Raw genomic sequence first — 24,262 nt, forward strand, 5'->3', positions numbered from 1 at the left:
AATGTATTGAACAGCAGGAAAAATAGCACAATAGCTACAATAAACTCTGTAACCTGTAAGTTAATAGTAACCTTACTCTGATTCACTTACTGTCTGTGCATGTATCTGAGGATTGGCTGCTGAAGAGTCTGGTGATTGCATTTGAGCTTGATTTAGGTAAAATGTTAATATAGTGATATTGGCTAGTGTCATTATATTATATATAAATACAATACCAACTTTGACAACGTGGTGCTCAGTTATTTGAAAAACATTTTTTTGTCTTAATTTCCTATAGAGTAACAGTTTTCTCCAGCTCATCGCCTCAATGTTGTCTTTGTTGACAATGATGGCATCACCGAGGGGGCTGTAGATGATGGCAGGCCAACAAGGGAATTCCTTTGCTTGCTGATCGTGGAAGTTAAGGACAGCATTTACTTTTATGGACAAGAAGACAAGAAAAACTTGTCTTTGGTGTCCCTTGGTATGCAGCACTCATTTTTATACACAGACACACACACATGCATATGTAACCTCCACAGTTTACTTGTTTAAACATTCACTGACAATTTGTTTATCAACTGACCAACACATACTGTGTCTATATAAATATACACACAGCTGGCCAGTACTAATGGCACCCAGGATATTGAAGTCCATTTGTGTCTGGTTGTATACCTTTTCTTGTGTAACAATTTGTTTCAGCTTTGGATGCTGGGGAATACAGACTTGTTGGACAGATGCTGTCTGTAGCCCTTGTACATGGAGGCATCAAGCCATCCTTTTTTTCAGAGCGCCTGTATTGCTGTATGTGTCTCATCTTCCAACTTCTCAAATCAGTGTTGAGGAAGTGGATGACTGGGAACTTAGGGAGAAGCTGCAAAAGGTAAATATCACCTCAAGTGTCATCACATGGAGGGATAAGTGGGAAAACATTCATCTTGCTTATTAAAGATCTGCTTACTGGATGTTTTGATTTAGGGATAGTTGGTTTAAGTATGTTTGGCAAGTTCATCATGACAGATTTTAGCAAACAAATTATGCTTATGTTAGAATGTAGCACATGCCATATTATATTTTACAATAAGGTGTCATTACATTTATTGTGCCCATCAGGACTACCACTAACAAATGTATTGCTGAATATCCATTTGTCATATAGATACAAGATGCAGAAACAGTGCAGGATGCACGCAATGCTGTTATGGAGGCTTCTGGTTTACTGGGGTTGCTTGGGTGTCCTGGGTTTCTCCACACAATAGAGCAAAGACATGCCCTTGTAGAGGAAGCTGCAAGGGCCTACGTTGAAGGGCGAACACAAAAGGCCTTGGAGCAGTAAGTAACAAATGATCTCAAAATTTCTTTCCCTTCTGTAGTTAATTTTTCCTTTTTAGGCTGTTGTGCATGAGGCAAGTTAGAGCTGTATTGAACACACTATGTCATAAAGAATAATACATGCACCCGCTGTGTTGTTGCGACCAATATAACCCTAATACTAGGTGGGTCACCCCCTTGATCTGGGTTTTGCTCAAAGTTTCTTCCTATTAAAAGGGAGTATTTCCTTGCCAGCTTTGCCTGCGAGTTTGTGTAACCAGAGCGGACCGGGGTGTTGCCTCTGCGTTGTGTTTGGTGTTGCTTGGTCCGCCGGTTAAATAAAGGAATGACCCATGGTTTGAACCATCCAGTTTTATTCCTGGTAATCACAAAAATGTTTGTTCACTGGCCGATAATATACTGGGGATAAACGGACACCTTTCCTGCCAGGAGCAATCATAGAAGATAGATTAACCCAGGTCGCTAACCACCCGCTCCTTACTATATAAAGTTATATCACTTTTATTCTGTTATGGATAATATGTTAACTTAATACTATAATTTGCATGGGAATTTTTCAAAAGCACATTGTTGCAAGTGCAAGAGGACTTCATACCTGTTTCCAGAAACGACAACCAAGGTGGTTTACTAAGGAAATTAAGAATAAAGTCAGGAGGAAAAGGGCTCTGTTCCACAACTGGAAAATAACTAATGATTTCAAAATCAAGCAGGAGTATCAAAGTCTACAGGCAGAGTTAAAAAATGACATTAGGCTATCAAAGAGGGATGTAGAAAGAAAAATTGCATTGGAGGCTAAGCATGACAGTAAAGGTTTCTTCCAATATTTTAACTCCAAGAGAGCACTAAAAGCTGAAATCACTAATTTGCAGGATAGTGAGGGCCTTATAATTGATAACGAAATTGATATGGTAAACGAGTTTAATGATTATTTTTCAAGGGTGTTCACAATAGAGAACACAAGTAATTTACCACCAATTAATACGAATACAGCATCGTCTATGACCAATATATGTATAACTGAGGTTGATGTGATACTAAGCCTAGCTAAACTCAAAATAAATAAATCGCAGGGGCCTGATGGCATCTTACCTTTAGTCTTGAAAGAGATGAGGGATATTATTAGCCAACCTTTGACTTTAATATTCCAGAAATCGTTATCTGCGGGTGTGGTACCATCAGATTGGAAGCATGCTAATATAACACCCATATTCAAAAAAGGGGATAGAAGTAATCCAGCAAACTATAGGCCAATCAGTTTAACTAGCATTACTGGAAAAATAATGGAAGCTATAATTCAAGTGAAAATGGTAGATTACCTAGATGCAAATAACATTATAAAGGATAGCCAACATGGATTTAGGAGAGGTAGATCCTGCTTAACGAATCTGCTTGAGTTCTTTGAGGAAGCTACAAGTGAAATTGATCACAAAAAGGCCTATGATGTGATTTACTTAGATTTCCAGAAAGCCTTTGATGTTGTCCCCCACAAACGGCTCTTGTTAAAGCTTAAAGCTGCAGGAATTTTAGGAACTGTGGCAGCTTGGATCAAAAACTGGCTAACTGATAGGAAGCAGCGAGTAGTTATTAGAGGCACTATGTCACAGTGGGCCTCCGTTTATAGTGGGGTACCGCAGGGTTCAATTTTAGGACCACTATTGTTCCTAATTTACATTAATGATATTGACACGAATACATACAGTAAACTGGTTAAATTTGCAGACGACACTAAGGTGGGCGGGGTAGCAGATACTAATCTAGCAGCAGAGAGGCTTCAACGGGATCTGGATTTAATTAGCGAATGGGCTGATACTTGGCAGATGAAATTTAACACAGATAAATGTAAGGTAATCCATGCAGGGAGCAGAAATATACAGTACAGATATTTTATGGGTTCCACTGAAATAAAGGTAGCTGATTACGAGAAAGATCTCGGTATGTATGTTGATGCTTCCATGTCCCACTCTCGCCAATGTGGGGAAGCAATAAAAAAGGCGAACAGAATGTTGGGTTATATCTCTAGATGTGTGGAGTTTAAGTCAAGGGAGGTGATGTTACACTTATATAATTCCTTGGTAAGACCCCACCTAGAATACTGTGTGCAGGTTTGGTCACCATACCTCAAGAAGGACATTGCTGCCTTAGAAAAGGTGCAACGAAGAGCTACGAGAATGATTCCTGGTCTTAGAGGAATGTCTTACGAGGAGAGGTTAGCGGAACTGAATCTGTTCAGCCTTGAGCAAAGGAGACTAAGGGGGGATATGATTCAGGTCTATAAGATTCTAACGGGTCTGGATGCTGTTCAGCCAAATGACTATTTCAATATTAGTCTAAATACTAGAACTCGTGGCCATAAGTGGAAATTAGCGGGAGAACATTTTAAAACAAATTTGAGGAAGCACTTCTTTACACAGCGTGTAGTCAGAGTATGGAAAAGTCTTCCTGCTATTGTAGTGGAAGCTAAAACCATGGGTTCCTTTAAATCAGAGCTAGATAAGATTTTAACAACTCTGAGATATTAGCTAAGTTCTCCCCAAACGAGCTTGATGGGCCGAATGGCCTCCTCTCGTTTGTAAATTTCTTATGTTCTTATGTAATCTATATGCTTATAATTATGTTATACATAGGAAAGTTATCGGTAATAAAATATATATGATATTATTACAATAGAGTGAGCGCAACAGCTCCTACCTCCTCCTATGCCTCCGGGCTACAGGAAAGAGTCCCGCAGGGGAGGGAAAATAAAATGTGGAATATCAGCCTCGTGACCAGGTATCAAATAAAAGTCTCTGGTAGATCTTTGTGTAATTATACAAAGGCAGATGAACTTCTGCGCTGTTACATTCACCCCCCTAGAATTACACAAAGATCAAGGGAGAAAGCAAGGTAAACACAAGACAAGTACCACCACAGCCAAAACAAGCCAACGGAGAAACAGCACAGATGCTACCCCCACTCAGGGTTAGGAGAGAAGAGAGGTTGATCAAGTCCCTAAACTCCCCACAGAACACAGTGGTGCCCATAACACCACTGTGCACGAGGCCCAACATAACAGGCAACCGTGGTACCACAACCCATGCAAAAAAAAATATAGAAAGCATACATATAGGCCCCCTCAATTACACAGTAATGACATGACATAGCCTACAGGGGCAAGAACAGAACCTGCAGGCCATCCAAGAAATTTTTATTAATTTGTTTTTCTACAAATGAATGATCCTTGTCGGAAGCTCAGTATTCAAAACAGCCTGCCACTGAGCCATTGACTCGATCAATCTACAAACCGGTCTAAGACCGCAACCAAAGCGTGATGTAGGACATGCAACTAAAGAATTGGCAGAAGGGATGGCCAGACTAGGTGCAACAGTGCAGCTCTGGGACTCAGAAGATCCGACACTCCGGGAGTCTGGGATGTTGTTCTCCAACGTGGATGCCTGCTCCAACACCCAGGAACTGGTACGGGAATTGAGAAACGTGTCGTGTGGAGGGGAAACGCTGTCTGCTGGAAGTTCAGCACTAACCGAGCTGGCTTGCGTATACATCAGATCACTGCCATCAACTGACGCCGTTTCCATCGAACCTCCACAGTCCCCAGTAGCCATTACTGACTCACAGTCAGGACCCAAATTCAGAGGCAAGAAGTTCACCTGTAGCAGCAGATTGCGATGCACCACCTTCTCAGCACCGGCCTGGTCACGGATACGGTAAATGTGAAGGGAGGGTTGTGACTCAATCACTGTATACACAGTTTTCTCCCATTTGTCTGCGAGCTTCCTCTTTCCCCTGCAGTTCTTGTTAGCAACCAGCACTCTCTCACCTATATTCAGTGACAGCCCCTTTGCCCTTTTATTGTACTGCAATGCTTGATGTTTCTGCTCTGCCCTGCAATGCTTGATGTTTCTGCTCTGCAATGCTCCTGCGCAAGCAACATAGCAGATTGCAAATCACTCACCAGAGATTTCACATACATGTCATGATCACAAGCAGCATCATCTACCAACACACTGCAGAACATCATATCCACCGGCAGCCTAGGGACTCGGCCAAACATCAAATAGAAAGGTGCAAAGCCTGTGGTTTCATGGACGGTACAATTATAAACGAAGGTCATGGACTGAATCAACTGAGGCCATTTTTGCTTTGCCGTATTTGGCAATGACCGCAACATGTTACCCAGTGTCCTATTAAAACGTTCAGTACCACCATTCCCCATTGGGTGGTAAGGGGAGGTACATGATTTGGACACGCCAGACAGGTGAAGGAGCTCAGCTACCAGCTCACTTTCAAAACTAGCTCCTTGGTCTGAGTGGAGACGTTCAGGGAACCCATAAATGCAGAAAAAGCTGTCCCACAGTTTTCGGGCTACCCTCTTTGCAGTCTGGTCCTGACAGGGAAAATCATGGGCCAGCTTGGTGAAGTGGCCAGTAATGACCAACACATCAACCGATTTGTTGTTTGCCTTCAGCAGACCAGAAATCAATACATACCAGCTCCAACGGGGCAGATGTTTTAATGCTCTCTAGTGGAGCTCTCACAGCTGGTTCTGGCGTCTTACTGAGCACACACCTTCACACTTCCTGACATAGTCTCTGACATCCTGTTCCATACCAGTCCAGAAAAATCTCTAACGCACTAAACTGAGTGTGCGCGGCTGACCCTGATGGCCAGCAAGATCATGCACACTTCTAAGTGCTTCAGTAAACAATGACTTGGGCAAGACATACTGGAATCTGCTGCATTTGGTGGTGGGGTCCTTGGAAACTCTATAGAGGATGCCATTGTGCATTCTGAGCTTATCCCAGTGCTTAACTAGTTTCAGGGCTGCAGGGAGCGCTCTATAACGCTCTTGTCGAGTTGGTCTGCGATTTCTCAGCACATATGGGATCACTGCTGCTATAGTTGCATCCTGCCTCTGGCGAGCCTGCAGCTCATCCAGTGAAAAAGCAGGTAAAGTATGTCGGCCAGGGGCAATCACCTCAGATATGTGATCTGCCATACTCACAGCCCTCAGATGCGATGCTGAACCCCATTCCGTGACCGCATCCAATAAGGCCGAATCCTCAACCTCCTGCATAGATACCCGGGAGACAGGCACTGACTGGGAAGGTTCACCGTAAACCTGTGGATGACAAGTCAATCTAAATACATCCTGAACCACGCCACTCCGCACATCAGTCAGCATGTCATGATAGGATTCTGACAACAGTCGCTGGCTTAGGGGCTTCACAAACGGGGTCCTGCTCAATGCATCGGCAACAATGTTCAGCCGGCCTGGAATATGTTTAATGGCAAAGTTGTAGGGGGCCAGCTTTGACACCCAACTCTCTCTTTGACACTCACACGCGTCTAACCTCGGCTTGGTCATGATATAAGTGAGCGAGTTATTATCAGTCCATACCGTAAATTGGTGCCCTTTTAGCCAGTGGCTAAACTTGTCACAAACTGCCCATTTAAGTGCCAAAAACTCCAGCCTATGCGCAGGGTAGTTAGCCTGGCTTCGAGTAAGTGACTTGCTCGCGAACACCACTGGCCTCGGTACATCCGATCCCTCCTGCACCTGAGCTAGTACTGCTCCCAACCCATTGAGGGATGCATCCACCGCCAGTATAAATGGCTTGTCAAAGTCAGGATGTGCTAGGACCACACAATTCGCCAGGGCACTCCTCAACGAATCGAATGCTTGGTCACACTCCACACTGTCAGAAAAAAAGGTACCGCAGGGGTACAATTTTGTTCTTAGGAGAACAAAAAATATAATGGTACCTTTAAAGGTCCACAATTGGTCCTTAGGGTACAATTATGTTCCCAAAACGAGTTATAAAGGTACAACTTTTCAGATTCAGATGTGAAAGGTACATTTTTGTACCTTGGATTTATTTCATTTTTATTCATATATTTATTTTAAGTTTAGCCCTAATTAGAGTAGATCTAACTATGTGTTTTTATTTTTTGTTTATTAATTTAATGTGTGTCAACTCATGATAAAATCAAGACACACATTAAAAGATATCAAGACACATTTAAATTAGGGGTGCACCGATCGATCGGCGCACCGATCGATCGGCCTCGATCACGTTAATTTGAGGGGATCAGAAATCGACCATATTCCCATGAGATCCACCGATCTTAGTTATATGCTTTTAACTCTTTGGGATCGAGTATGTCGTCGACGACATCGCGTACTTTTCGCGTCTATTTCAGTTTATAAATATCTCGCTGAAATCTTAATGTATAATCATGAAAAAAACGCTGGCTAAATCCGTAATCTGTCTTCTTTTCAAAACGTCCATTGTCGGAAGTATTAAAGTTTTTTTAATTAGGTTAAATCGGCAAAAAAAGTAAACCATGTCATCTTTCTTTGTTTTACCTGCATCGGGGGCGTGTAGTACCGCTCTCACCCGAAGATCGCTATTCACATTCTAAATAGCCGCATTAGCGCGTATTCAAATCGCATTCGCATGGTAATTTGATTAACAGCGCAACGGTGAAACGCGATCCAGATACATCCCCTTCAGCGCCATAAAAGGGGGTTGGGGACGTGGCCAGGTGACAATGGCTCATTCATACACATGAAAGTTGCTACATATTCAATTAAAGGAGCCAGAAATAGTTACATGAGTTAGGTTTTTCTTATTTATTTATCCAAATTAATGTTGCATCTACACCATTTAGTCATCTTCATGTAGCCAAGACTTTGGTGATCAGATATCTGGGATCAAAACAAACTGGCAGCATTGCTTACTATGTACTTTTATAATGTTTCTGCAAGTGTTCCAAACTGCATTTTGCAATGTCTATACTTTGATGTCAAATTTCAAACTTAACAAAAATCTGACATATTTACAATATATATTAAAATAAAGATGAGTGTAATGGCAAAACAAATATATAAGAAATAATTTATTTGCCATGAATTAAGTGTGATGAAATGTGTGATCATGCCCCAGTCAGTGAAAGTGTGTTTCCTACCCCTAGGCCCCAGAGGGTTAAATCAGCCTTTTCTCCCATTCCCGAGAGAGGTGCAGTGCAGGCTGCCTCCCTCCCTATTTTTTGGACAAGTGTGTCATAACAGCTATATATATATATTTTTTTTTACAAAATTAGAGAAATTAAAGTCTGGAAGAAAAAATATGATTTTGTAGTTCAAACAGCAATGCTCATTTATATGTTCATTTATATTTGAGGACACTACCTCATGTTTTGTGAGTATTCATATCAAATTACTCAATAAAAATGGAAACATTGAAGTAACTGTCTTTTAGTTATGAAAGAAACAAGATCGAGATCGGCAGGTAAGGTTGCCTAAGGATCGGTGATCGTTGATCGGCCAGAAAACTGCAATCGGTGCACCCCTAATTTAAATATATAATTAACAAACATAATGCTAATGGAATTATTTAATAAAATATTTTGAACAACTGTTGATGTTTTGTTGTAATATTATAGTCAGAAAATCTTTTTTATTAAATGTATTTTTTATTATTTTACAACTTTTAAATTTTGACCTTTGTGTTATTTTTTAAGATGCTGAATGAAATTTGGAATAAGGACAATGCGGAATGGCTATGTTTAATTACACTCAAGTAATTAGATTCAAAACTTGCTTAGGTAGACGTAAATGTTGTTGCCCCTTTAAGAAACTTTCCCGCGCTTGGCTGGAGTTGTGGGTGTTCGGACAGAACCTCGCACGGATTTCAACGCGAAGTCTGTTTTGGAGTTAATATTTCGGTAAATGCCGAATAATATAATAATATAAGCTTATTTTTACACGTGTGTCCCCATGTTCGGTTGATTTTTGTTGAACTTGGTGTTTCCTCTGCTCTAAGCCCGTTAAAAGTGCTTGCGTCAGACTGGCTGGTGTACATTGGCCTACAGGATGGAGCTGACAATGATGTCTACCGCTCACTTAATAAAGGAGTTAATACAATTTGGTATCGAAGTCACTGAAGAGGAGAGGAAAAAATTTGAAGGTGAGTATGCTGTTATGTTTTTTTTAAAAGTCTGGACCGTTTTCTTGAGGATTTTCCCGGTGTAACGTTAACGCACTTTAACTTTATATACTTTCCCTTTATCTCTTTAACTGCCTCTCATACCTTGTTGCTTAAATAATAATAACTTTGACCACCACGTAATATATTTGCAATATTAACACTTGTACGGCAATTAGTGATTAACATTTTACATTCTGAGGCAGTTTTTCTCGCCCATTTTGTAATAAGGCGCACCTAGAGTTGACCAACGCACTCAGTATACATAGCAATTTGTGGTGAGACGGCAAAGCAAGTGATTAATTAAGTAAAATGACGGCAGCCACGCTAATATTTATTTGTTACAAACATGAGAGTAGATGTTTGTATGCGGGGGGAGTAGTCTCCCTCACTTTTAATCTCACGTTTTTTTCCAGTAATGTTAGGTGTGTTCATTTTCATGGGCCAGTGTGAATAAATCTAGATTTAAATGCAAAGAGACAAAATCTTCAGGTCAAGCATAGACTTTTTATTCGTATCCAAAATGAGGGAATGTGTACATTATGGATTGAGCGCTGAACACTCTCATGCAGTGTTTTTTTATTCATAATCAAAGCCGGAGGGCGTTCTCCAACGGACCCAGAAGTAATAACTTGTGACCTGCCAGGAAATCCCTAATATGGACAAAGGCATCTAGCTACTGTATAGCTGTAGCTAAACTGAATGAAAAACAGAAACATTTTGGACTGATAAAACAAATAGGCTAATGTTACTTGACAATAAATACACATTTGCAACCATATATGTTTTTTCCATCTCCAGGTAATAAAGTATAAGAATACTGCAATGCTACTTAATATAAAATTTATTACAGTTTAAAAATAGTTCAAGATAAAATATATATTTGCCTTATTCTGTGATTAAAGAAAATCCAACAGTGTATTTGATTTTTTTATCCAGTTAATAGAAAAAGCTTCAAAACTGGTTTAGTACATGCTTCAGTTTGATGGGTAATTAAATGATACTTTTCTTCTTTTTTACGTTATTAGACAATGACGTGGATGGAGAGTCTGTTGACATTGGACTGACTGAGTCAATGATTTCATTCCTCTTTGAGGGATCGTTTAAAAAACAAGCAAAATTTCATTGATTTATTCAGCAGATGAAGGAGACAGTGACATTAACTCTTGAACCTGTGCCTGTAGAATCCCAGTTATCAGCTGGAGCAAGGTAATTGCTGTTTAATAATATTTCATTTGTTTCAGTGAACTATTCTAATAACAAATCTTCAAAGTAGCTAGGTAGCTATTTCCCATGCTTCTCTACATATTGCTTTACTGTACTTCTACTAGTGCTTAGTTCATCAATTTCTTGTATCTGTAATATAATGTATTAGAGGTGCTCTAAAATTTCAGCCATTTTCTTCGTCAAAAATATCAACAAAAAATACTACTTGAGCAGATAAGATAACAGAACCTTTGACATGGACAATAAAACAGAGTGCACAGTCTCAGCCAGTCTGCCCAGAATTTTTGGTGCATCACTATTATTTATGTTTACTGTATAATTATTTATTAGGTTACCACAGTGTATAAATTGACAACTAAGATGATCAAGTAAAGGGTAGAGCACATATTTTAAATAAAACTTGTTTGGTAAAATTCTGAAGTTAGTGTTATTGTTTGTTAACGCAATAATTTGTATTTTCAGGACTGAAAATGCTACTTTACAGTATTTGTGCTATGTTATGTATACCTGCATCATTGCAGTGTCTAATTATTATTTTCTATTTTTGCCATAGTAATATCAGCCTGTCAACAGCTTTTCCTGCAGTTTTTGAAGTTCCGAAGTTTCCATTTGACGTTCAGGCCAAGTTGGACCGAAAAGAATGCCGACTAACGTCATCAGACCGAAACAAAATTATTAGAACATTGTATGAAAGCATGGCTCAGTACAAAATGTAAGTATTTCTCATTACCTATACCAAGGTTTTAATCTCTTACATTCAGTTTTATACAACATTTAATGCTACACTGATGTGTTTAAAATATTTTTGTAGGTATCCAACTAATGAACAGTATGTTCAAGTGGCTAAAGCCCTGACTCTGAGGTATCCCTTTTTGAAAGACAAAGAGGGCAATGGATATGTAAGTAGCTGGTTCACCTTTAATGTTTTACTCTTGGTTCTTGGTTCATGCAGATTACTATTATTATTATTTATTGTTTTTTTGTTTTTTTTTAATAGCACACTTGGCACATGTCTCTGAAACGCAAGTTTAAATTTGAGCGGACACCTTTGGCTGACATTGAAGAAGTAAAAAGACTTAAACAGAAGTTTGGTCATTCAAAAAAGTCTCTGCAACCTGAAGAAAGTAGTTCAAATAAACAAATTACAAGGCCTTTGGTGAGAACATATGTTTATAATATTTTTACACTTTTTACCAGTGTATTGCTCTTACATTAAGTGACGAGATGCAACATTTTCATTATTCTCTTGCCTAGAAATGCATCAGGGATGCATCAAAATAAAAATTCTTGGCCAAAATCGAAACTTCTAGATGCACAGAAATTTCCTGCAGTGAAATTAAATTCTACCTGATTTGTTTTTGTCTGTGCACAAGGAGATCTGCTTTTGGAGAGGATGCTACATCAGTAGAGGGACATGTGAAAGTCCTGCAGGACCAGTATAGAAGGACACAGCCAGATACTCGCATTGTTGAAGAGCGAATGAGGAGGACATTTGCCTGGAAGCGACAGGAGATTGCTAGTGGTATGACTGTTGAAGATGCCGTCAAAAAATATCCATTCTTGAAGAATCCATCAGGGGTTAGTGTGCAAATTACAATTCTGAAATTACACATGTAGAATGCTAAAAAAAAAGTGTATAAGATCCTCTGATTTATTTATGCTTGTCTTTTTCAATTAACTGCAGCTTTATCAAGAAACTGGTTTCCTGCATAAATGAGTTCATCTGAACCGCCACTTTCAATAAAATTTTGGACACATTGCATCCAGTGTGCTACGGCTTGCTCAAGGGAAATCCCCTTTAGCAAAGCCGCACAAAGAAGCTCGAGAAGAATCTCTCATTGAAGACCATCTTGGTAATTGACTCCTAAACCTTATTTAGCACTTTATTAAGCCTATCAAATTCTTGCCTTTGGATAGATTTTTACATATTTGTTTATCACATCTTATGTTCCAGGAATTGATTTTAAGGCAGCACTTCTCATGTTGCCAGCCTTGTTCAGAGAGAAACTTGAACATTTCATTGTGCTTGGAGAGGTGCGTATATAGTACTCTGTTTTGTATTTCTCTGCAATTTTTAAACTGTATTTATTGTGGCCATATACAAATGGGTGAATAATAATTATCTTAGTCTTTATGCATGTCAATTTTCTCTCCATCAGTTTAGTCAATGTGGTGCACCCAAATTGGTGCAACCACATTTGGTGGTATATGTACTGATACACAGTAAAACGTTTTATTCCTTTTAAATTAGGACTAACATCTTGGGGAAAGCAGCGAATTATTATTTGACCTTTAGCAGGACATCCTGTAATAAAATGAAGGGAGGGGAATAATGAATAAGACAGCGTAAGGGGGGGGGGGGGGGACCGGAACCTTTAATGCGGTTGTTATTCGTTCCCGGGAGTATAAACTGACGGTACCTCCGGTTTCCGGTCAGACAGAATCTGGGGAAAGAATCGCATGGTCCTGTGTTCCTTTCGCCTCAGTCTTCTCATTCATTTCACAGGTCAGTACTGGGTTTAAATCACCAAAGAGTAAAGATTTAGACTTTGTTCAACGAATGTATTTGTTGGAAACCCAATATAGAAAATGTGAGCAACTTTGAATAAGTTAAAGCCGAGCTGCGAGTAATCTCGCAATGGCTCGCGCTATTATCGCGAGAATTCGTTCGCGTGCAGCCATTCATTCCGTTTGCACAGTAAGTTAGATTTAAACACTTTACCGTTGCCATATCCCGCTCCAGAACCATATCTCGCTCCAGTTGATACTTAAAGTTTCCTAAAATATGTTTACATGTCAATAAGCTGTTTTAAACAGAGTAAGTTCATAATTGGGTGTTAAGGGATCCGCTGAGAGTTTCTTATGTATCATTTCGTTTACCGTCTTAACAATATCAGTATTGGTGGCTTTATTTCTTGAGTATGATGTCACATCTGTTGAGGTTACTGCACACTTTTATATGCAAAGTCCCAGCGTGAGTAAGCTAATGTCCAGCATATACGGAGTATTTGCAAGTGTTAGTTAATGCTCCTAAAATAATTAACAATGTGTGATAGCACTATGTCTCGGGGAAACCAATGTAATATTGCAATGTCATTTGTGACTTATGGGATGCAACAGGAAGTTGTTATACATCCGACGGATTAAGTTGATTGATGCTGATGCGCTTTATTTGTGTCTTATGAAAGTTAAATATGTTGGACAGAGAATGCATTGATGGCAAAGAAATGTACTCGATTTTGAGTGATTTAACAGACAGAATCTGGGGAAAGAATCGCATGGTCCTGTGTTCCTTTCGCCTCAGTCTTCTCATTCATTTCACAGATCACAATTCTTTTTGTTATCGCGGTCACTGCGCCTGGGACCCATAACAAACTGTGGGGGCTCGTCCGGGATCTCTCCTCTTCAGTTGTCGAGGGGCAGATCCAGTGATACCAGAACCGTGACAGCGAGTGGGCCACTATTTCAGCTCAGCCAGCCAGTGGGTGTTCGAGATACGACGACCAAAAGTGAAAAGGTATTGTCGCCACAAAAGGAAGCCAGACTGCTGTAGTGACAGGATAGTGCGCACTCATCACGTTAGAGCTGCAGTAAGAGACAGGAATAACTGAACTTAACCAAGCAGAATGTCGATAGAGCGGAAAAAACTGGCATGGAACATCCGGAGGCATTTGTTCGCACTTTCTAACGTACAGCTCTTCGAGCTAGCCACGAAGATTGCTACAGACAATGGCGACTCAATTCGGTTTAGGCAGACCGATGAAGAAAACTGCATGGAATATGTCACGGCCTACATCCAGTCTGACACACTGCTACGACTGGAGGACGAGGGGCTGAGCCAGCTGCTGCTGCTGAATGATGAAATAGATCAGTTTATTAAAAAGGGTTATCCTGCCGAGTTACCAGTCACTATAAAAGACCTTTCCTATCTACCTCGTAGAGAATTTAAACTATTCGGGGGACAGATTGGGGATAACAGCTCTGACATTAGTTACAACAGTCTCACCAAGCAGATTAATGAGGGTTTGGGAGAAGGATTTGCAGAAGCGGAGGTGGTTAAGGGCGTGCTGAGAATTGTCAAACCTGGCACCTTCAGAGACATGCTGATGCTAAAAGATGAACTGTCAATTTCCGAACTTCAGTGCTTCCTGAGGTCCCACCTTGGGGAAAAGGCAGTAACTGAAATGTTCCAGGAGTTAATGTGTGCGAGACAGGCCGATCAAGAGTCACCTCAGCAGTTTTTGTACCGTATGATCGGACTTAAGCAAAAACTCATCTTTCAGTCCAAACAGGCCAACGCAGACATTTCATACGACCCAAAGACTATACAAGAAGTCTTTCTTCACACAGTCTACCAAGGTTTGGGCATTAAGTATGCAGACTTGAGGCAAAGACTAAGACCCCTTACTTTAAACAACAACGTCGCTGACGAAGAAATATTACGGGAGGTCGCCAAAATAATTAGTGACGAGAATGAACATCAGCGCAGGATAGGTCAGGTAATTCGCCAAAAACCTTCACAAGCCCAGAGTGCTGTACTGGAAACAAAGGAAGCAACGACAGCCAAGGAACAGAACACTGCCCACACGATTCAGCACCTCGCCGCCCAGGTACAAGCTTTAACTGATATGGTAACTAGCTTAATGGAACAGAAAACGGCAAATCAACACCACCTTTCCCCATCCCCAGCCCCACGGGCCCCTCCCTACCCCAACCCACATTCTTTACCCCAACCACAGTACGGCCGTCTCTCTCAACCCTCCACCAACCAAAACATGGCTCCTTTAAGAAGAACATCCCTTTGTCAGAAGTGTACTGAGATAAATCTCCAGGATTGTAGCCATTGCTTTGTCTGTGGCGAGTCTGGACATCGAGCAGTTGGGTGTCTGGAGCGGATAAAGTCTCGGGGAAACGGGAACCGGTCTCTGTCGAGGGACAGCCAGAGACTAACGCCAACCCCCAGTCCCAGCTTGTAAAGCCTGCTCCAACACAACCGGCACAACAATGCACCAGACATCAGAACCAGCGGCCTAGATGTCATAGGAAGGAACCCCGCACGTACTCCTGTCAAAGCGCTATAACATGTCAAGTCCCCCTAGTAGGTAAGAAGAGTACTCTAAATTGTTTGATTGGTGGCTACCCGGTAACAGTGTTATTTGACTCTGGTTCCCAAGTAAGCATAGTGGACAGACAGTGGGTTAAGAAGTATACCACCAATCACTCAGTGAGGCCTATAAGGGAATTGCTGGATAATGAACTCGAGGTTTACGCAGTTAATGGCCAAACAGTTCCATATGATGGGTGGGTTGAACTCACCGTTACGCTTGCCGGCCACGAAGACCCCAATCTTACAGTAGATGCCCCATTTCTAGTCAGTCAGTTGCAGATTCCTCAACCCTTAGTTGGAGCAAATGTGCTTGGGGTCATTATCCAAAGACAACAATCAGACAAGGATGCTAATGCCATACTCTACAGCCTTCTACGCAGAGCTTTTGGAATTGATGAGGAGCAAGTGGCGGCCATGGTCAATTTCATACAGGTGCCGAAACAGGAAGACTGTACCCCGGCCACGGTGAGGGTTGGCAAAGATAACGTTACTATTCTAGCTGGAAAAGCGGTTCAAGTATGGTGCAGGGTACCCCAAAACTTTGACACCTCTGACCTCCTTGTTCTGTACGAACCTGTTGAAGATAATGTTGCCCTAAGACATCTGAGTATAGGAGAGGGACTCCTGAAGGTTAACAACACACCGAGACCCTATGTTAAGATTCCTATATCCAACCACTCAAAAGATGATGTGTTCCTGCCAAGACGCACAGCTCTGGGGACAATCCAACATGTCACCAAATTAATAGAAACAGAAGCACCAGCAACCACCTCACATCAACCTAACCCCGTCACAAGATCGGCCACAGGGATAGACAAAACCACCCCTCCTAGTGATCCTCTTACTGAGCTCTGGCTGCCGCCAGTTGACCTTAGCCACCTCAGTCCAGACCAACAAAAGTCAGTTGAAAAGGTGTTAGTTGAAGAGTGTCGAGCATTCTCTCGTGACAGTGGCGATATAGGATGTATTCCCTCCCTACAAATGGAAATCAGACTTAAAGACGACACACCAGTCCAAAGAGCCTACGCATCCATCCCAAAGCCCCTCTACAGAGAAGTGAAGGAGTACATCCAAGAACTGTTAGGTAAGGGGTGGGTGGTAAAATCTCGGTCCCCCTACGCAGCCCCTGTCATCTGTGTTAGAAAGAGGGATGGATCTCTACGTTTATGTATTGACTACCGCCTCCTGAATAGCAAAACTGTTCCAGATAAACACCCACTCCCACGAATCCAGGACCTCACAGACTCACTGGGAGGTTACAGCTGGTTCTCCATCCTGGACCAAGGTAAGGCCTATCACCAAGGGTTCATCGCCGAAGGATCAAGGTACATGACCGCATTTACAACTCCATGGGGGCTCTACGAGTGGGTGAGGATACCCTTCGGGTTGTCCAATGCACCGGCGGCTTTCCAACGAAGTATGGGGGAGATGCTTGACACGCTTCGGGATGAGTGCTGTATTCCTTACCTTGACGATGTGCTTTGTTTCTCAAAGTCATTTGATGAACATGTCCGAGTTTTGCGTAAAGTTCTCAAGGCCTTACAACGCCATGGAGTCAAACTAAAACCCGAAAAGTGTGAACTGCTCCGCAAAGAGGTTCGGTATGTCGGTCGCCTAGTGTCTGCGGGGGGAGTGAAAGTGGACCCTAAAGACATTGAGGCAGTACAGGCACTCAAACACAGGAAACCCAAGACAGTGGGAGATGTCAGACAGCTCCTGGGATTCCTGAGTTATTTTCGGACATACGTGCAGGACTTCTCACGTATTGCGAAGCCCCTGTACGACCTACTCCAAGTCAAAACTGATACATCCCACACCAAACCCGCCAGAGGCAGAACAAAGCACCCCCAACAATCATCTCGGACTCCAATACAATGGGAAGGGGGACACCAAGCTATTCTTGAGCGCCTAATTGACATGTTGACCCAGCCACCAGTGTTGACCTATCCCGACTTTACTCGCCCCTTCATCCTCCACACAGATGCATCGCAGATTGGTCTGGGGGCGGTCCTGTATTAGAATCAGGACAATAAGATGAGAGTAATAGGCTACGGGTCACGTACTCTAACACCAGCCGAACAAAATTACCACTTGCACAGCGGAAAGCTAGAGTTTTTAGCCCTCAAGTGGGCAGTGTGTGACAAATTTAAAGATTACCTGTTCTATGCACCCCATTTCACCATCTTTACAGATAATAATCCTCTGACGTATGTTTTAAGCACAGCTAAGCTAAATGCTGTTGGGCACCGCTGGGTGGGACAACTGGCAGATTTCCACTTTGATGTAAAGTATCGTCCAGGAAAAGTCAACATCGATGCAGATGTGCTGTCTCGCTGTCCACTTGACATCGACTCCTTCATAGAAGAGTGTTCGGAAGAATTGTCACAGGACGCAGTCAATGCAGTTTGGGAGGGGAACAGGAGAGCTAAGCAAGGAGATGTACCCTGGGTTGCGGCCCTCAGCCTGGCTTCCTCAGATCAGCCCCTCAAAGAGTCGCTGCAGACCATTAGTCATGACAAATTAGTCCAGGAGCAAAGGGCAGACCCTGTGATTGGGAAAGCCTTAGAGATGAAGGAAAAAGACATCACGTTGTCCGGGGAGGACCGAGCTACAGCTGACCTGGACACCAAAAGACTTTTAAGAGAATGGGGTCGATTGTACATAGAGGACGACCTCCTCCTGTACAGGAAGACCACAGAACGGAAACAACTGGTCTTGCCTTCCGTTTATAAACGGGTAGTTCTCACACACCTCCATAATAACATGGGCCATGTTGGCGTGGAAAAAGTTTTGAGTCTGGCGAGGGAGCGTTTCTATTGGCCTGCCATGAAACGAGAGATCGAGGAATATGTTACAAGGAAGTGTCCTTGTATAAAGCAAAAGAAACCAGCAACACATGAGAGGGCGCCCATGGGCAGCATAACATCTAATGCTCCACTTGAACTAGTTTGTATCGATTTCCTTCACTTAGAGACTTGCAAAGGTGGCTTTGAGTACATCCTAGTTCTGGTGGATCATTTCACCAGGTTCGCCCAGGCTTACCCCACCAGAAATAAGACCGCTAAAACAGCGGCTGATCGCCTGTTTAATGACTTCATTCCAAAGTTCGGATACCCCTCTAAACTCCACCACGATCAGGGTCGGGAATTCGAAAATTAACTGTTCAAATCTCTCAGACAACTCGGCGGTGTGGGCCACTCGAGGACCTCTCCTTATCATCCACAAGGCAACCCTGTCGAGCGATTGAATCGGACTGTGTTACAGATGCTTCGTACCTTGGGAGAAAAAGAGAAACGAAATTGGAAGGACCATTTGCCCCATGTCATCCACGCTTATAATTGTACCAAGCATGAGGCAACAGGATTTTCCCCACATTACCTGATGTACGGCAGGCATCCTCGTCTCCCGGTAGACCTCCTTTTCGGCCTCCTGAGGGAAAGTGCCGAAACGCCACATGGATATGCTGATAAGTGGAGGGGGAAGATGGTGGAGGCATACCGTATCGCAAGCACAAACAGTCGACAGTCAAGCTCTAAAGGTAAGATGCACTATGACAAAAGGTGCAAGGGAGTAGCACTGCAGCCTGGAGACAGAGTACTGGTGCGTAATCTAAGTGAGAGAGGTGGGCCTGGCAAATTAAGGTCTTACTGGGAGCAGAACATCTACGTCGTGAGAGAGCAGGTAGGAGACAACCCGGTATATAAAGTAAGTCCGGAGACAGGGGGACGTCCACTTCGTACACTGCACAGGAACTTGCGGTTGCAGGTAAATGACTTGCCATTAGATATAGTCCAGAACCCCGCTGTCAAGCCACAAAAGGGAAATAGAAGGTCCAAGGAAAGGTCGACGGCTCCTGATCACTTCCAAAACCCAGAAATCAGGGACTCAGAAGATGGTGCACCTTTCTATTGGTGTTGTACTCCTGTTGACTATTCTCGAATTGAACATCCGTATACACCGGAGCAAGAACGATGCATTGATGCAGAAGAGGAACAGATGACCAACATGGAAAATGTGGAAGGCACGAACTTACCTCTGTCGGATGATGGCCAGGGAGAACCCCAGTTCCATGAGGAAATGGGGAGTCAAGAGTCCAGCCCCCAACCAGCATCAAGTTTTGAGCCAGAACAGGACTCAAGTCTAGAGGAATCACCCCGCTGGAGGCAGCTCACCAGGCAGAGACGACCAACGAGGATATTCACTTATCCATCCCTGGGTCAGCCAGACTATTGTCCTTGTCCAACGGTGAACGCAGTCAATGTCCAGCCGGCAATGTATCCTTTATTGTATTACCATGCCGTTTACCCACAACCCCCTTACCCTACGACCAACCCTTACCTGCAGATACCATATACAGTTCCCTGCTTTTGGAATGAAGGACACTGAGTGACTATTCAGAGACATTGCATAAGAGACCTTTGATAGCACTATGTCTCGGGGAAACCAATGTAATATTGCAATGTCATTTGTGACTTATGGGATGCAACAGGAAGTTGTTATACATCCGACGGATTAAGTTGATTGATGCTGATGCGCTTTATTTGTGTCTTATGAAAGTTAAATATGTTGGACAGAGAATGCATTGATGGCAAAGAAAAGTACTCGATTTTGAGTGATTTAACAGACAGAATCTGGGGAAAGAATCGCATGGTCCTGTGTTCCTTTCGCCTCAGTCTTCTCATTCATTTCACAGATCACAATTGTTTTTGTTATCGCGGTCACCGCGCCTGGGACCCGTAACATCAACTGCTGAGAACATTTGACTGATACAGAATTTGTTTTGTGCTTTGTCATTTAGAGTGAACCATCTTCACCATATCCAACTGTTCAAGTACAGGAGATCACTGACTGGAAAACTGTGATTACAAGAAGAGTCACTGCAGTCATCAAAGTTGATGGGATTGAGATCTGCCGGGTGAGCGGTGTGGATGAAGGGGCTCTTGCAGCATTTTGTGCTTATTTTGTTTTCAATTTGACATATCCATCTCATTTGAAGAACACCCTGATGTTTCTTCAGCGGTATGTGTTGAAACTTACTGTGGATGGTGATAAGCCTCTACCCACCCCAGTTACCAGAATAATCAACCTCTTACAGTAACATCAGCAAAAATGCCCTGCCTGTTCAGCTGCCCTAAATATTCTCGAAGAACATTTACAATCATCAAGTTAATCCAGCACATTGGTCTCATTCATGCACATGAGCCAAATTTTTCAATAACTTGTGGTCTTAATAACTGTCAGAGATCATTTACAAAGTATGTGTCCTTTAGATGTCATGTTTACCGAAAACATAAAAATGCGGTGTTACAACAGACCACTACTACTACTACGACTACTGACCCTCTGCCTCTGCTTGAGGAAGTTGAGGAAGAATGTACTACTGATGTTGCTTTTTTACCCCCAAACATGAACGAGCTGTTGCAGCAATTTAGAGAAAACCTTTTTGCCTTCATTTTGAAATGCAGAGAAAAAAATCACCTGCCTCAGTCAGTCCAGCAAGAAATTTTGGATGATGTTAATTTCCTGTTTAGTTTTTTTTAAAGAGAACTATGACGAATTTCTTGCATATCATCTAGAAAAAAATGCCTTTGATCTTGCAGCATGTCCAGAACTTCAAGAAGTGCTACAGTCCCCAGATTTTTTTTCAGAGGCCTCAAGACTTGTTAGGTCTCCACACATGTTAAAAGAGTTTTGTAAAGAAAAATTTGAGATGACTAAACCTGTACAGTACACACTAAGAGACTCAAGTGGTAACAAGACTGGAAGTTGATCTTATGTTCCTATTTGTGAGGTATTAAGGAAATACTGTTCTCATGAGGACATTTGGGACCAAATACAAACTGAGCTGAATGTAGAAAAAGATGAACTTGTTCTAAATGATTATCGAGATGGACTTCATTTCAAAAACCACAAATTCTTTACAGGTAACCCACAAGCCCTAAGATTACATTTTTATGAAGATGAGTTCGAAGTATGTAATCCACTGGGGTCTAAACGTAACAAGCACAAATTGTGTGCAATTTATTATACTGTTGGAAATGTGGGTACAAAGTATTGCTCTCAGTTAAAACATATTCATTTAGCTTTACTTGTCCGCTACTGCCATGTAAAACAATTTGGATTGGATGAAATTTTGAAGCCATTGATCGATGATCTTAAAAAGCTTTCATCAGAAGGAATTAATATTCTTGTTGATGGTTCGGAAAAAAATGTTTGCGCAGCTGTTGCAGTTATATCTGCTGATAACCTTTCCTCTCACTTAATAGGTGGATTCAGTATGTCTTTTAATGCTGGTAGAATTTGTAGGTACTGCATGGCCACACATGGTGACATTAAGAGATGCTTTAATGAATCTGACTTTGTTTTAAGAACTACAGATGTCCACAGATACCACTTAGAGTGTGTAAAGGAAAATCCAGACACCAAAACCATTTATGGTGTTACGGGAGGCTGTCCTTTTGACAAACTAGAGTACTTTAATATTACAACGTCTCTACCTCCGGATGTGATGCATGATTTTCTGGAAGGCGTAGTTCCTTTAGTGTTGCGGCTTGTTTTAAGTAAAGCTCACAGAGAGAAAATCATAACCATACAAGAGTTCAACGAAGAGCTGAGAAAACTTACTATTGGACAGAATGATAAGAAAAATAAGCCTGCTCCTCTTTCTGAAAAAATTCTGCAGTATAGTAGGATCTGCCTCACAGAAATGGTGTTTATTTCGCCTGCTGCCCTTCTTGGTAGCACACAGAATTCCTGAGGGCTGTAGCTACTGGCATGTCTACTTACTTTGTCGTGAAATTTCTGACATTGTAATGGCACCAGTTGTAAAAAAAGAATGGCTTCCCACTCTTGATCTCTTAGTTTCTGAGTTTTTCTCATGTACAGTTAAAGAATTTGGTGATGTTCTCACTCCAAAATGTCATTATTTAATCCATTACTCTCGTTTGATGTTATGTTATGGGCCTTTGCGTTCTTTATGGTGTTTAAGGTTTGAAGGAAATATTTCAAACAGGTTGCCAGCACGTGTAGAAATTTTGTTAACATTTCATCCACTTTAAGTAAGCGACATCAACATAGACAATGTTGGGAATTGTCTTCTGTTAATATGTTGGGAGAATATGAGAGAGTTGCTGGATGTTGTGTGAGCACACCATTTCAATCTTTGCCTTTGGCTCTACAGCATTCAGTGAAAGTGAATAAGAAATACAGCCATGTAAATTTTGAAAGCAAACAACTTCAACGAGTAACAGTAGTAGTGCTTAATGATGTCAAATACGGTGTTAAAGATGTGTTTACTGTGGGTCATCTGCATGCAGAAGCTGTTACATTGTTTTTTCAGATTAAGTACATTCTGAACATACACAGGCTGGTTATTGTGTGGCAAGCTGTTAATTCCTGTTTCCTTTTGTCGTCATTATTATTCATACTGTGTGAAATGTGAGAATGAATGGACTGTCCTCTCACCAGGTGAAGAGGTTGATTACCAGGCGTTAGATACCTACAATGTTGGTGACAAGTTATTTATTAGCACTAGATATTCTTGCTGAAGACAAACTGCTGTAAACTTCAAAATGTGCAGTAATTGATATAGCCTGTTTAATAAGGTGTATATTAATGTTAAACAGTAGTTATTTGTATTTGTCCAGTTGAATTTGTAATGATTGCACAGTGGACAATTTCCTGTACACCTATTACCTTTTTGTTTTTTTTTTTTTATTATATATATATATTTTGTTAATGACTGCTTTATACTTGTCAAATGGTCTGAGTTTTGAGTTTTTCATTGAAGAGAGTTTTGAGTTTTTCTTGACACAACTGCTGTTGTGAGGTGTAATGAATTAAATAGTTTTAAAAGAACATTTCTTAATAAAATTGTGTATTTGTTAGCCATGGTATTTATCGATTTATTTACACATGCACGCGGACACCAAAAGAATCAAAATGGTTGGGACAGTATCCTGAGGATGCTTTTAATAAGGTACACTTTTTGCCTTCATTGCAAGTGTGTACAGTTGTTCCTTGGGGTACAAAATTGCCCCTTAAATGATACAAAGATAGAAGGTACAATTTTGTACCTTAAAAGGTACAGTTTCGTACCTTTTTTTCTGAGAGTGCATAGTCCAGTCCTGAGGGGTTAACTGACAGAAAACTCCAGTCTTTCCACCCCTTCCAGTTTTCCCTCTTCGCATTGCTCCAGCTGTAAGGCCAAAAAGCGGCTTAGCAATCGAAGAACAGTTTGGGATGAAATGCTGATAATACAGGGCTAGGCCTAAAAACAACCGCACCTTTTTCTGACAAGGTGTAACCCCGTCACTCTCCATCAGGTCAATTTTCCTAAATGACGTAATTACATCAATTTTGTCCCTGTCAACAGAAACCCCTGTGTCATCAACCACATGACCCAAAAACCTGACAGACTTCTTCATGAAGTGACATTTCTTCTGTGACAATTTCAAATTGATTGCACGGAGTCTGCAGAAAACAGTCTCCAGCCTCTCCAAGTCTTCCGCTTCAGATGCCGCAAAGACAAGGAGATCGTCTAGATAACAAAGCAGGCTAGTAAAATTTAGATCACCAAAAATGCTGAGCATCATCCTCATAAAGGATGCTGGACTATTACATAACCCCT

At 41.6% G+C, this 24,262-nt stretch overlaps 1 protein-coding gene and 1 long non-coding RNA gene across 2 annotated transcripts; both read left to right on the forward strand.

The window, feature by feature from the left end:
* The first annotated feature begins 8,947 nt into the window (after positions 1-8,947).
* Positions 8,948-11,659, forward strand: LOC140588321 (uncharacterized). Its single transcript, XR_011989685.1, has 5 exons — positions 8,948-9,281; positions 10,328-10,508; positions 11,080-11,238; positions 11,338-11,425; positions 11,524-11,659. It is a non-coding gene; the product is annotated as an uncharacterized lncRNA (long non-coding RNA).
* Positions 11,660-16,047: 4,388 nt separating this feature from the next.
* Positions 16,048-20,045, forward strand: LOC111839036 (uncharacterized). The gene is made up of 2 exons (XM_072710303.1): positions 16,048-16,869; positions 19,432-20,045. The coding sequence occupies exons 1-2, from the start codon at positions 16,048-16,050 to the stop codon at positions 20,017-20,019; spliced, it is 1,410 nt and encodes a 469-aa protein (XP_072566404.1). The 3' UTR covers positions 20,020-20,045.
* Positions 20,046-24,262: the final 4,217 nt, after the last annotated feature.

This window comes from Paramormyrops kingsleyae, chromosome 3 (genome assembly GCF_048594095.1).
Source record: "Paramormyrops kingsleyae isolate MSU_618 chromosome 3, PKINGS_0.4, whole genome shotgun sequence".
Taxonomy (NCBI): Eukaryota; Metazoa; Chordata; class Actinopteri; order Osteoglossiformes; family Mormyridae; genus Paramormyrops; species Paramormyrops kingsleyae.